General features: G+C 42.8%; 1 protein-coding gene across 1 annotated transcript in view; it reads left to right on the top strand.

The window, feature by feature from the left end:
• The window catches only part of LOC138293484 (cytochrome P450 4B1-like), a 186209-nt gene that overhangs the window by 113764 nt on the left and 57962 nt on the right, over positions 1 to 14483 (top strand). The window contains exons 7-9 of the mRNA XM_069232723.1: positions 94 to 200; positions 4981 to 5171; positions 9071 to 9204. Coding sequence (XP_069088824.1) covers positions 94 to 200; positions 4981 to 5171; positions 9071 to 9204 — 432 coding nt within the window. The remainder of the gene's footprint in view (positions 1 to 93; positions 201 to 4980; positions 5172 to 9070; positions 9205 to 14483) is intronic.

The raw sequence follows: 14483 nt of genomic DNA, 5'->3' as shown, positions 1-14483 counted from the left end.
GTCCTCGTAAATGTTTCCTGGGCTTGCTATTACTTGCCATTATTAACTGAATATAATTAGCGGACTGAAAATATTTCTTAATTATTGATACAGATACAGTAATTAAGCAGAGAAAAGAATTGCTTAAGAATGAGAAGGAGCTGGAAAAGATTCAGCAGAAGAGGCACTTGGATTTTCTGGATATCCTTCTGTGTGCCAAAGTGAGTATTTGAGGGATGGTTTGCTGTTTATTTGAGGGGTTTTAGGTGGAACAACCTCCCTATATCTTTATAGGATGTACATGATTTTTACCAGTTGTTAAACAAGAATAAACCCGTGCGTTACAGTCTCCAGGGCTTCTCCAGTTAGATCCGCATCGGACGTGTCATTTCTTACGGTACTTTATATTGTTACTGTCGCAGTTGATGACCAGTTTGTATCTTTCTCAAGTCAAATTGTTTGCTTAAGATTCCAATAGGACCTAAAGGGCCCAGAAACAAGCAATGGTTGTCACCGCAATTAAGGCATTCATTAAGTTATTGTGAATTCACTTCACTGATTGAAGCCAGTTCAATTGTCGCAAAAGGCACAGGCTTCAAGTGGCTTTATAAGTGCAGGGCAGGCACTTGGTGGAGTACACTAACAGAATGGTCTGTGGGCAGGTTGTGTGAGAATTGGTGAGTAGCGTGTTCTATACCGGTGGAGCCAGAGAAGTATAAGAACTGCTCCATAGCTCCCTGGGCACACTGCACTGGTGATTTGTAGAACCAGAAGCAATTCTCAGTTCCATGGCAGATGCGAAGTGAAGGAGACACAGTGACGCAGCACTCACTAATCTGTTTATATTCTGGTTGAAGTCAGAAACCTAGAGCGGCTTTTATGAGTACATACTCGTGGGCTCATTCAGAACCCCCCCCCCCCCCGGGAGGTGTCAGTGGAAAATTATGTTTGCCCCCAGTTTCACATTCTGAAGTGGGTGCAGGTCCCTCCAGATGTCGTCTGGTGGAGTTTGTGCGGGGACAGCAAGTCAGAGGAAGGTAATGCTTGTAGTTTCTAAAACAGCACCGTGTTTCCCATTTTTATCGGTGGAATTTATAATCTAGAGGGATGATCAGGCAGTGAAACCACCCGTGGTAATACAATGACAATGCGGTAGCAGTGTTAGCCCTGGGTGGTTTTACCGTCCCACTGCTTCCACCGGATTCTGAATGAGCACCCCCGTGACAACTTGCAGTTGGTCTTCAGACTGCAAAACTCCATTTCATTTATTGAAGGGTGGTTTCCATGGCTTGCAATGTTGGCTTTGTGTTGCACATGCTTTTTGGAATATTTCGAAGTAAACTTTAGTGTATAACATATAAACACAATGCTTATCAATCACTTCTCATTAATCAAGAAGAAAATGCCAGTGCTTTAAAGTGAGTTGATTTAAGAGGCCCTCTTACAGACGTTGCTAGATGTGGAAATATGGGTGGCCTGGTAGATGTTAGCTGCTGAAATATTCTTGTACTCTCCCAATAAACATATACTGAATGCCTGCAGAGAAGTGCTGGTACTCTACCATTCAAATTAAATTAAAGAAGTGCAGGTTCTCAGTAGCTGACACTTCCTGCCCGTTTTAAGCACTTCTTTCAGCCCCCCCCCCAACTCCCAAGTTGATCTCTTTCTACAGGGGTCACTACATTCTTCGAGCTGAAGTGAGAAGTTCAATTTCACTAGGGGATGTATGTGTGTTGTCATTTCACCAGCATCATAGGGGCAGTGGAATGATCCATGCTACCCTTATTTCATGTAAATGATATCATGATATTTAACCACTAATAATGGCCATTATATGATTTTACGTTCCCTAAAACTCAAGCCTACTGTGTGTTAATAAACAGTGATTGATATTAGCTTCAAAACCAATCAACTAAAACAAACAAGAACGGAAGATAGTCTTATTTTTTATTAGGCAAAGCAGTCTATAGGGCTTGCAAGCAGCATCTTCCTGCTTCCAGGTTATTCCCAGTGATGCTTCATGATACCTTTAAAACTGTCTCCCAGCCACACACTAAACATGATTTCTCTTGCAAAGTCATTCTCAGTATCTATCTGTGAGAAATTGAGTTGTTGGTTGAGCTGGGTGTTAACCCTGCTCAAGCAACAGCCACAATTCTTGTCAGGATGTACGCTAAGGTCACTCAATTAACCTGTGCTTAACTCTTTATTAGCATGACACAAAGCATTCTTATGAAGTACACAACCAGTAATAAAGTCCAAACACAGACCAAGAAAAATCCCACATCAATTTAGAAACATTGAGTACATTTTAATTATTTACATGACACCAAAACAACAAGAAAACAATCAGTAGATCTATAGTTATGAATTTGTAAAGTTTAAGGTAAAAAACAGCACCTAAATGATGAAAGTGCCAACCATGGATATCAAGTCATGCTAGACCTGGTCAAAGTCGGAAAATGAGGCCGACCGTGATGGAGTGCAAGTTGGATACAAAAAGAGGATTGGGCCAGGTCTATGTTTACCTTTGGATTTAGAAGAAATTCCAGCAAAAAGTAGAATTAAAGCTGAGTGTGGCAAGGAGGAGAGGATGTCATCAGGAAGCTGCTGGATGGGAGTATGGTGAAGATTTCTGCATTCGGACATAAGCCCATATTATTCAATATTTTATGCAACATAGCAAGCCACCTTGCTGCACTGGGTGAAAGGGAGAGGGCATGAATGCACTGTAATTAACATTACATGCCACCTACTGCAAACGCAGGCGTGTCTACCTTTTAGGCAGGGTTGTTTTTCTGCTGGAAGGGGTATCTTCCTGCACAAAAACAATATTCAAAGGCATTTTCCTCAAACAGATTGTGCTGCACAATGCAGCACACTTAGAAAGAGGAACAATGAGGAGAAATAAAGATATTTCTCCTCGTTGCTACTCTACTGGAGAGGCGTACAATTTTGATGCATTCCCAAGTCTACCAGTGTTGGTAAATAAGTGTATGTGTTAGAATGCATGGGTGGATGCGTGGCAACACCAAGCTCCATCCATTACACGCCTCCCTGCTGCAGAGTAACAATAGGCAGCGATTCGCGCAGCCTTGCATTAATCTAGATTTATCAATCCACACAGTGCCATGCAAGGTGGCATTGCGTGGCTTGGTAGATCTCATTTTAGGATATGCGTCACCCTTGTGTCTCCTTGCGTGGGTCAGGGGAGACACAAAATCTTGATAAATATGTGCCTTAGTCTCTTTTTTTGGAAGTCAAATATCTCCAGTGGGATGAAGCTGAAGGCGTTAGCAGATGAGAATTCCACGAGTTCTGATTCCCCTTTGGATGAGCACCACTTGGGCAGTTAGGACTCACTCAGGCTGGGTCCAGGTGTGGGATCAAGACAGTTGAAGCCTCTTCTGCTCTTGAGGCTCTGATCAGGAGGCCAGCGAACTAGCCCTAGGAGTCACTCTGGTAGTCCTGGGTTCATGGAGATGGAACAGGACCCAAGCAGCATGGCAGACCTCTGAGGGTTCAAGGCAGGCTTGAGGCAACACAGCAGTCCTTCCAGCTGCAGCAAAGCAGTACTCTGAAGTACACAGTAGGCAACCTCAGCAGGCAGTGTTCTGAGAGTCGTTCCGCAGGTCAAGTGAATTAAAAAGTGGGTCCTATTTGTATACTTGGTGCCTTCTTTGAAGTAGGATACATTTCTAGAGAATTCAGTTTGAAGTGCTTGAAGTTTATTGCCTCCCCTGTCCTGACTCCAGGCTGGCTGCATTAATAATGCAGTAGTGGTAAGTCCTTTGTGTGACGACAAAGCACAGCTTGATGAGTTGCAAATGGGGCTGTAACCAACTCCACCCCACCATCCTGACAGTGGTGACCCATCCAGATACATCTAACCCTCTACTGCGTGACTATCTGGGGAAAATCAACAATGTCCAACTGCCATCTGCACCCTGTCATGTGACCTAGGAACAAGCTGCAGACACCAAGTGGTTAGGGCATGAAAATGCCAACTTTCTAAAAGTAGAATTTTCAAAACCCCACTTAATCATTAAAGAGGATGTTAAATTACAACTTCACGGACACCAAACATCAAATCTCTACCCATTAATAATCAAACATTAGCAGTTATTAAATGTAATAAGGCAACCCAATGTTATTTTATAGGAGAGGTAGACCTCACAGAATTTGTGAGGTTTTCACTACCAGTGCATATAAAACCTAAATGTACATACCCAACCTTTTTAATTACAATGCATCCTGCCCAAAGGGTTACCTGGGGCTTACCTTAGGGGTGATGTAAATGCAATAAAAGGGGAGTTTAAGGCTTGGCAAGGGGGTTATTCTGCCAAGTTAATTTGATAGTTTAAAACTGCCTGAAGGCTGCACTGAAAGACCTGAGACATAATGTAATGGGCTACTTCAGTGGGTGGCTCAAAAAGGGCTGCAGCCCCAATGCTTGCATTTTATTCACAGGCCATCGATATATGGTATAACAGTTTACTAGGTACTTAAAAATAAATTAAATATGCCAATTACGTATAAACTAATTTTACCATGTTTTAGGGAGTGAGCTCAAGCACTTTAGCACTGGATAGCAGTGATAAAGTGCACAGAGTCCTAGGGCCAACAAAAACAATTTTGGCAAAAATAGGAGGGATGAAGACAAAACAATTGGGCCCTGCAGGAAGGGCCAAGTCCAACACAACCTATCTAGAAAAACTCCCTTTATACACCCTGGCATGAACTCTGGGGTTATTTCTAACACAGGCTTCACTTAACTCAGATTAGAAAATTATTTTCATAGCCTAAGACAATTTGGAAAGAGTAAATTGCGCTTCAATTACATGTTGTAAAAAGAACTTACATTTGCACTGTGAGGAATAAGGGTGGTGTGTTTCCCTGTGATGATCCATGTCCATTTCAAGCAATGATTTTCTGGTAAAACATACTGTGATAAGGTTTCAGTCAGGAATAACTGCTCACAACAGTTTTACCACTCTCTAGGATGAAAATGGTGAAGGATTATCTGATGCCGACCTGCGTGCTGAGGTAGACACCTTCATGTTTGAAGGCCATGACACAACAGGTTGCGCAATACCATGGACCCTCTACTGCATGGCCGAGCATCCTGAACACCAAGAAAAGTGTCGCGAGGAGATTAAAGAGATCCTGGGAGACAGGGACACAATTGAATGGTATGAAAAATCTTCCTTCTACAATTCATAATGAGCTCTTCTCCCCCTTTCTCTATTTTTTACCACTTTGTTTATATGTCCCTAGGGCATGGCTGTACTTGAGATGGACTCTATGTTGTTTTGGATTGTGTGTAAAAACTTTCTACAGAGAAATATTGTCTGACATAAATATTGTGTCCAAAATATTATTTAATAAAATAGCCTCCCATTTGGAACAGATTTTCTACTATTTACTCTAATAAGTGATATTTTTAAAAATTATTATTGGGCCACGATATTTAGGTTAAACAATATCTGTCAACGCTATTCTAGTACCATACCATAATTTTCTGTAAATTGTTAGTCCCAATCAAAAGTAATGTATATTTATGTCTGCAGATATAGCATGGCCAGAAATAAGGTGACTGGCTGGTATCCCCACACACAAATAATGCTATTACAAGGTAACCTCTACAGAATGGGTCATAACTGAGTGAACCTAGTTTCTCTGAGCACAATTTCATGCTGAATTCCTAACTGTGTGGCAATCATTGTTCCCTTTTACCAACTGCTGAGAAATAATTTGTGAAAAGGGAGTCTGTGAGTGGCTGATGTGGACAAAGGTATTGGGTGGGGACAGGGGTAAGCAATTTTACTGGACAGATCTTTGAACTGTTTATGAATTTTTCTGGTCCAAATCCCTTAAAGTCTTAACTGTGGCATCTAAGATAGGGTACACCATGGATGAGTATATACATATGAGGATAAGGGAACTTAGTAAACATATATATGTTATTGCAGCTTAAACAGGGTCTTTTGTCAGTATTATCTTGAAGTCTTGAATATCCCAGTAGATGGTGACAAGAAGTGAGTCCATATTTTCTGGTGGATATTTGGTGATTAAGAAAATATATTAAATGTTCATTTTCAGCCATGTGTGGGTACGTTTGGGGTCTTTCAGTTTCTTAGAATGCACATCATTGCCACTACCAGGGAATTTGAGAACAACCTCCTCCAGATGTTGGACATGGCATTTGAGATGTGTCAAGTAGTAGTCACATGGAGGCTGATTCCAGTATACTCAGGTATCTAAATTTTTGAGCATCCCATTAAAAGGGGAAAATGCCAAATGCCATCCTATTGGTGGTTTAATTCACTGTCAGCACCTTACTTGTGGTCCAGTTTATCTGATAACCAGACTGGTATGTCACTGCTGCAACAGATGCTAGCACCAGAAGAAACAGTACTGGGGAAACAGGCAACCTTGTCTAGTACCTTGCCTTCTGGAGGAAGGATCTGAGAGGAATCCATCACAGTACATCTGTGCAGTCTGAATTTTCTATAAAAGTGGGTCAGAGCCCAGCCTGTCAAGGGCAATGAAGATGCCGTCCTATACCACACAGTAAACCAAAAGTAGGGGTGGGTGGGTGGAATTGGAGGAATTTTGCAATTCCGCATTACTCTTGTAACACGGAAATACTAATAAATTCCGCCGCTCCACTGGCGGAATTAATCATCAGCAGTTCAGCACTATTTTCTTGAATGATTGATTTCACATTTCGAGATGGCTGCCCTATTTACTTAATAGTCTTCTGTGAGGTTTCATCTTTGTACTTCTTCTATGACGGGTAGCTAGTTGGACTCTATCACTTTGAAAAAGCAAAGTTCACTATTGGTAAAAAAACATCATATGCCTGTTAAGGCATGGCAAAGGACTCACAGTTCTTCTACGTGCTTGGTTTTGTGATTGTGCATGTGGCGTGTAGTAGTGACAACGTGAAATGCAGCAAGTATGCCGCCCACAACCCGCAGGTATGATATGGCCTATGGCCAGTGCTGGCGTGCTATTAATCGAGAGCAGGGTTGGTGCTGGTCACAAGGCTTTGATAATGCATCTGGGCGCGATTCAGGAACCTGGCACAATGTCTGTGGCTTTTGCAGCCCAGAGGCAGCGTAGGAATGGCGAGCGCATGCAGGCGAAAATCCAGAAGTTGCATGTGGGAAGGAGGGGGAGCGGCTGGATCTGTGAAGTGAACCTGAAATCAGTGTAGAGCATTTCACTTGAATACGGCAAATGAGTCCCATTTTGGGTTAAACAAGTAGAGGGTCAATTATAGACGTTTCAAAGATTAATTTTTGAGTACTCCCCCTTACGGAATAGTGCGTTGTCCATTTCTAATGGCCCTATTTACTGTAGTATGGTTGACCTCGCAAATGTCAGTCTTTTCTGTTAAAGCGATACATTTTTTGGGAAAAATTCTATTTCCAATCTAAGTTTTGGGTTTTCATTTCCAGCCATGGCGGGGTGTATTTCCCACTATGGGCTTCTCAGGGGTGCGTAGGCCACGTTGGGGTGTTTTGATCTCTACGTGATTTTGTCTCCTCCCCCACCCTTGCCCCTATCTATCTGAAGGCGAGCAGTGGTCCAGTGAATCCTAATAAATGATTGTCTCGTGCAGAGGCCCTTTATACACAAGAATACATTGCTCAGTCATGGTACTGCGCAATGCGCGCACTATACAAACGATCCCACAAGCAGTGCGCACTATACATAGGGTCACACTGTGCAGTGGCCACGAAACACACAAAGCATCACGTAGTGCTCGAATAGTGTAGTGCACACAGTTCTGTGAATGCACTGTACAAAGCGCAGCGTTTGATGTACGGATTTGTGCACCCAGAGAGACAGTGCAGCATCCTGGTCAGACACCTCTCTCCTTCCACGAGGGAACACAAACGCCCCTAACTGCCCCAGTCAGATAAACCCGCTTCGGCCCTTCGGCAAATTATAGAGCCGACTCTAATATTCATCACAAAATCACTGGAGAGCTGCGAAGGCTGCAAATAGAGAGTATTTAAATTGATGCAACTCCCGCATTTTGCGAGGCCAACAAGCAGCCTGCAACCACCACAGCCTTCGAAGGCGCCGGCTCAAGTTCCATCATGCGCATTAAGGCTGCAGACCGTGAATGAGATCTGGCTACTGATGAATGAGCGGACGAGATCTGGGAACGAAGAGCGGAGGGCGGGTGAAATGAATAGCTGGAGAGTGGGTGAGATCGGATTACAGAGAGTGCGGAGGAAAGGTGAGGGGTGCAGCGGTTAGATGACATCCTTAGATTGTTTCTGCAGAGGTTTGTAATTCTTCAACCCTGGCTCCATATTCTGCACCTGACTCATTTATCATGCTCGATTGAGTTCAGCACGGTGCCAAGAAGGGCAGACAATTAAGCTTTGTTCGTTTTACAAAATTCTGTCAAGTAACCATTTCTTCCGATCCTTTTCCAGAGGCCATGTCATCAGTGGATTTCTTTGTTTCCTGTTGAGTAATTGTACCTTCCGTTTCATGCCTAAGCTCTTCTGATAATGTTGTATGCGATTGTGAATTTATGGTGTTTGTCAAATGGTGCAGAAGAATTGGACAATTTCCTAGTAATGTCTGCAGGGTATGTAAGCAACTACCCTGGTTGGTTCTGTATAGCTGGAATAGCCCAAGCTGATTCTGGTTGCTTCTGCAGTCTTCTAGCCTTTTCGCTATGCTCACTAGACAAGATTGTCCACAAATGGAGTATAGTATTGACCTGACATTTCCCTTATATATCACAATACAGAGACAGCCACATGTAAATATGGTTTGCACCTGCCAATAGATCTGCAGGTGGTCAGCAGCACTGTATTCTTTGGGGACTGTGCAGAGCACAATAAGATTTCACAGTGTTAAATCTTTTGTTCATGCCTTGATGGGCTGGAACTCAATTGTATGTTATTGTACTTCTAGGAATAAACTTTTACAGGTGAAAGTGGTCAGCAGCACTGTATACTTTGGGGCATGTGCTTAGCTCACTAAGATTTCATAGTGGTAAATCTGTTGTTCATGACGTGAAGGACTGGAACTCAATTGCATATTATTGTACTTCTAGGAATGACCTTTCACAGATGACATACACCACCATGTGCATCAAAGAGAGCCTCCGTCTCTATCCACCGGTTCCTATGGTGAGCCGGCAGCTCGCCACTCCTATTACATTCTGTGATGGACGCTCTTTACCAAAAGGTCAGCTTCTGTTAAGTCTGTATCGCTACCCTCTGAGATGTATAGAAATGTTTCTCAGGCAGGTCTCCTTGTCAAGGCTGTGTATTGTGTTTCTGTGCTGCTATACTACCATGCCATTGCTCTGTCGCATTGCTATTTCTATTTTATTTCAATAACAGAGGTTCAATGATAACACTACTTCTTTACTGTAAATCAGCAAAGTAACACAATTTCAAAATGGATATTCCAAAGATGTAACTCTATGTCAACCAATTGCTGAGCATGCTACTCTTAAAGATGACTAATAGCTTGTCGTTCTTCATCTTTTTTCTGCTTTAGGTGATGAAAACTGGGTATTATGTCTTCCTTATTTCAGAATTTATTTTGACATAGTATCATGGTTTGAATTTTTCAAACTATTTCCTATTTCCTACATTGTGTTATCTTGCTTTATGCAACATTCATTTGCAAGGTGTGAGCCAAATGCACTTTCTTCCGACAAACAGGAGCTGTCTTGCGTCAATGTTTTGAGCTCATCATTTTTGTGGAGATATAAAGAACCCAGGTGCCTGTATCTTATTCCTTTGCTAGAGATTCCACCGGTATAACTTATCCCTTTTTCTCAAAACGTCCACCTCAGGGATTGCATGAACTGTAAGCGCTGCAGTGGTCGAAATAGTTAAGACTTGGATGGTTGCAGGTCATAGGTTATGTATGCTAAGTTGAGTAGATATGATAGGATTGGTATGGTAGGTAAGCATGGTAGATAGGTTTGGAGGTAGGTAGGTTTGGTATGCTGTATATACTAGGTTAGGTCCTGTAGACATAAAAGAAATGATAGGCGAGTTGTAGTAGACTATGGTAGGTAGGAAAGATAGGTAGGTCAGGTATGATGGACAGCTATGGAAGATAGGTTTGGTAGGATAGGATAAGTATAGTAGATAAGTATGGTGAGTTAGGTATAGTAGGTAGCTATGGTAAGTTTGGAGGTTAAGTATGCTAGCTATATTTGATAGGTATGGTTTGTTAAGCATAGCAGTTTAGGCGTAAGTAGGTAATGGTAGGACATAACCTTTTTGTCTGTTACATAAAAGTTGCCCTCTTGAATTATTTTCAAAACTTTTTGTTTACACATTATAGCATTGCTAACCAGTTCGGTGCGTCGCAGAGCTGGGAGCCATAAGACGCTGCAGTGCTCATGTGCATCAGACGGCTCTTGGCCATCCGCGCACATGGCACTTGAAATCCCTCTGGTGTGGGTCCCAGAGGTATTTCTTTACAAAGAAACATTCTCGGGAGGTGGGGGAGAGCTTCTGCAACTCCAGATGCTGTTTCTTTGTTTTAGTTGAAATGACGATCAGCGCGCGTGGCACGCTGATGTCATTTCAATGAAAAGAGAAGTGAAATGAACCAATTGGCTCTTTTCACTTTCCCTGCATCGGTGCTCATGGGGTTAACTCAGCTCCCCAAGCAGCGATCAATACAGGAAAAGTATCATTAGAAAGGGGAGAATCTCCCCCTTCCAATAGTACCCTCACCTTGTGGATCCCTGCTTGAGGATCCACTCCACTAGACACCTGGGAGGGGGAGTGGCCTCTTGTGAAAGGGCTTGTGCTCCCCCTAATTTTTGTGGTACCATTCAGTCTTTTTGCCCCCCACACCAGGGAATATTTTTTATTATTTGTATAGGGCTGTCCATGATGGCCCTGTCAAGGCTCCCACTCCAAAACAAAATGGGGACAGTCTTTCTACCCCCCCATGGGCGTCAGACTGGGCCGTTGCCCCCGATCTGCCCCCCTGGGGAGGCAGAAAGCCAACTAGCACACCAGGGAATATTTGTTATTATTAGTCCAGGAGTGGGGGCTGGCTATGGTGGCCCTGTCAATGCCCTATGGGGGCAATAGCCCCATATCTGTCCTCCCTGGAGGGTGAGGGGGTAGAAAGCCCACTAGCACTCTAGGGAATATTTTTTATTATTAGTATAGGGGTGCAGGCTGTCCATGATGGCCCTGTCAATACCCCCACCACAAAACAAAATGGTCACAGTCTTTCTACCCCCATGGGTGGAAGATTAGGCAATTGCCCCTTATCTGCCCCCCTGGAAAGGCAGAAAGCCCAGTAGTACACCAGGGAATAATTTTTATTATTAGTGCGGAGGTGGGGGCTGGCCATGATGGCCCTGTCAATGTCCCGATCCCCTGAAAAATGGGCAATAGTCCATAATCTGCTCCCAGTGGGGGAAGAAAGACCACTAGGCACCAAGGAATATTTTGTTATTATTAGTGTAGGGGTGGGGGCTTCCCAGTATGGGCATGGCAGTGCACCCACCCTAAAAAACAAATGGATACAGTCTTTCTGTCTCAGGGGCCAGGGGCTATTAGGGGCAGGGGCTGCCCAGAATGGGCATGGCAATGCCCTCACCCTCCAAAATGAGCACAGTCTTTCTGCCCCCGCTGACTGAAGCATCTCATCCCAAAGGCAAGGAAAAAGAGATGTGACTCTTTTGGGAGTTGATTTCACATATGGGCCAGCAGAGCTTGTCTAGCTCCCAATAGTTTCCCACTTGCAATGGTGAGTGGCTGCACGTGTTAGGCTTGGTTAACCTGCTACCTGGCAAAAACCAACAAGAGGCAGTCACTTGTGAAAAGTGGACATCTGGGGAAGACCAGGGAGGTGTGCTTCAAAGGCACCCCACACCATTTTCTTACCCACAGTGCCCTGCAAAATTCCAACTTTGCCTAAAGTCACACATTTCTCCTACATTCTTGTGGTGGAAACTTCCAGAATCTGCAGGAATCCACAAAATTCCTCTAATCCAGCATTGCCCCACCCATGGCGATAAAAACTGTGCTCCACTTGTGTGGCTGGGCCTAGTGCCAGCAACAGGAATGGATCCAGCTGAGGTCAATAGAAGTCTCTACGCAGGAGTTCCCATTGTCCTTCGTTTGATCCGTTCCAGTGGTGGCACTAGGACCAGCCGAACATGTGGGGCAGTGTTTAAATTGACACAGATAAGGCACTGCTGAGTGGCATGAGTTTTGTGTTTCTCTGATTCAAGTCTGCCTGTTCCTGAAAGCTGGGAAAATAGTGATTTCAGAAATGCAAACCCTTCATTGATGCTATTTGCAGAGAAAAAACGGACACTTTCTTCTGCAGCACTTTTTTCCCCTTTTGTCCCTGAAATACAAATGTAGCTGTATTTTGACTAATTTCTCAGTCCCCTCCAGGGGAATCCAAAAACCCAGGCCAGCTTTAGAATCCACACGATGTTGGGGAAAAAAACACAAATTTGGTGTGGATAGCTTATGTGGACAGAAATTATTGGGGCCTAAGCGTAAACTACTTCAAATAGCCAAAAATGGGTTCCGCAGTGTGGGGGGGTAGGCTGAGGGGAAAAGGCCTAGCAGTGAAAGGTTTAATGAGAAGCACAAATGTACTGTTTTAATAAACCACTTTGTTTCTTACAGACCAGTGGTTTATGTGCTTGTAGACATGTTCCCTTGATACTAATCAAAATAATAGTGTTTTTAAAAGGGCCCCTTTGCTGAACCAATTAGCAGAGTTATGCCATACCCTCAAATGGGAGGGCTAAGAAATTAAGACAGAAGTTGAAGTTTGCATTGTAAGTGATAAACGTAAAAGAAAAGCACAGCAAAGTATTGCACATGTGATACTTTTGAATTTGACAGAAGATCTGCATGACGTTACTCATTAAGAAAACATATGTATTTGCACAGCTTTACTTTGTGAACCAAAACAGCTGTAAATCCAACATGTAATTATGACAGCAAACAAAGCAAATGAGCGCTTAAAGGTGACTGGTGAATGGCACTCTGGCTTTATTTTAAGATAGCCTTAGGCATCTAAACAGCTAGCATCAAAGTCATGAAATATCATTTGAAATGTCATCGTGCCAGCAAAATAAATACATTAAATAACAGGCAGTGAAGTGGGGAAAGCTGCACAAAATGTTGCATCTGCAGTTTAATTAAAGGGCTACTATATGTAAATGCCATGGCTTTGATGGACAGCCCCTACACTCTATGGCCAAAAATGAAAAACACCCAAAAGCTGGTGGCTTGCGAGGGCTGATCCAAACCCCATTCTCTCTATAGACTTCTTTATACTTATTTTTGCAATGTTGTGCACAAGAGCTCTAGTTACAGACAGCTAAAGCTGTTGGTGGCTAAACCTAAAAAGGAAAAGGAAAATAAATCACTATCTAACTGGTCATCCAGTTAAATAGCCAGTATTTAAGAGTGATAAAAAATAATTACATAAGAACCACACACTAAACCAGGTTTGCCATGGAAATGTAATGAGCTATTTTTAGGCAGATGAGAGCAAAATTCACGGACTATGTACAGTCTCTCAAACTGTAGGGAGCCTGTGGATGTGTGGAAGTAAAATGTGAATGGCAATCAAACAGACCAGAAGATGGAGCCTGCTAGCCAAAAGCCCCGTACGTATGTATATTTTGCATGAATGTTGAAAAACAACAATAATCTGGCGCGACAGACCTAAAAAGGGAATGTTTATATTTTTTTCAATTTTAAATGATGAAGATGGCTGTGAACAGTTCGGCTAAACACAATTGTTAAGCAGATTCTGACTTGGCTATTGTATTAACTGGATATTTGGTAATACGCAGGTTTTTTGCCCTAATTGTATGTCAACGGGTTGCCATAGACAGTGAAGTCTGGTTTGAGGTTGAGTTCATTGAAAACTAGAGTAGGTTCTGGGATCTCTGTGCCATATTCTTCAGATGCGGATATGCAGTAAATGTTTGGGAGTTGGCAGAATCACTCAGATTCTAATGTGAAATGTGCAGTGCAAAATATGATCTAATTCCCCATAAATGCAGCAATGTAGTCAATAAATAAAAGCAATTGTACCTCCATTGAAACTAATTTGTGAAGTATATTTCTAATTGTGCTCCTGGCCCTTTTGCATGGCCTGTTGCTAGTGAGGAGTTATGTTTTGGAGAGCAGCCAAAAGGGGTATCCATCTTTCCCCTGAATTGCCTTAAATGTTGAATCTAAAGATGAAATGTAACTGTGGCGGCTAGGTCTTATGTAGTTCCCCTTCATACTTAAAAATATCAAAGATGATAATCTTGCTGTGCTTTAGTATTCTGGCCAATGTGGTGCCATTAAATTCTGCCAAGTGTTGGAGTCCTATATGGTTATATTAGTTACTGTCCCTCATTTTGCTGTATCAGACCCAAATGGTGGCTAAAGGTTAAGATGATTATGATGGCAATTTTGATGGGCTCAAGACCCTCTAGATTTCAATATTTG

This window comes from Pleurodeles waltl, chromosome 4_2 (assembly GCF_031143425.1).
Source record: "Pleurodeles waltl isolate 20211129_DDA chromosome 4_2, aPleWal1.hap1.20221129, whole genome shotgun sequence".
Lineage (NCBI taxonomy): Eukaryota > Metazoa > Chordata > Amphibia > Caudata > Salamandridae > Pleurodeles > Pleurodeles waltl.
Note: the sequence above shows the minus strand (reverse complement) of the source record. Positions and strands in the feature narration are given on the sequence as shown.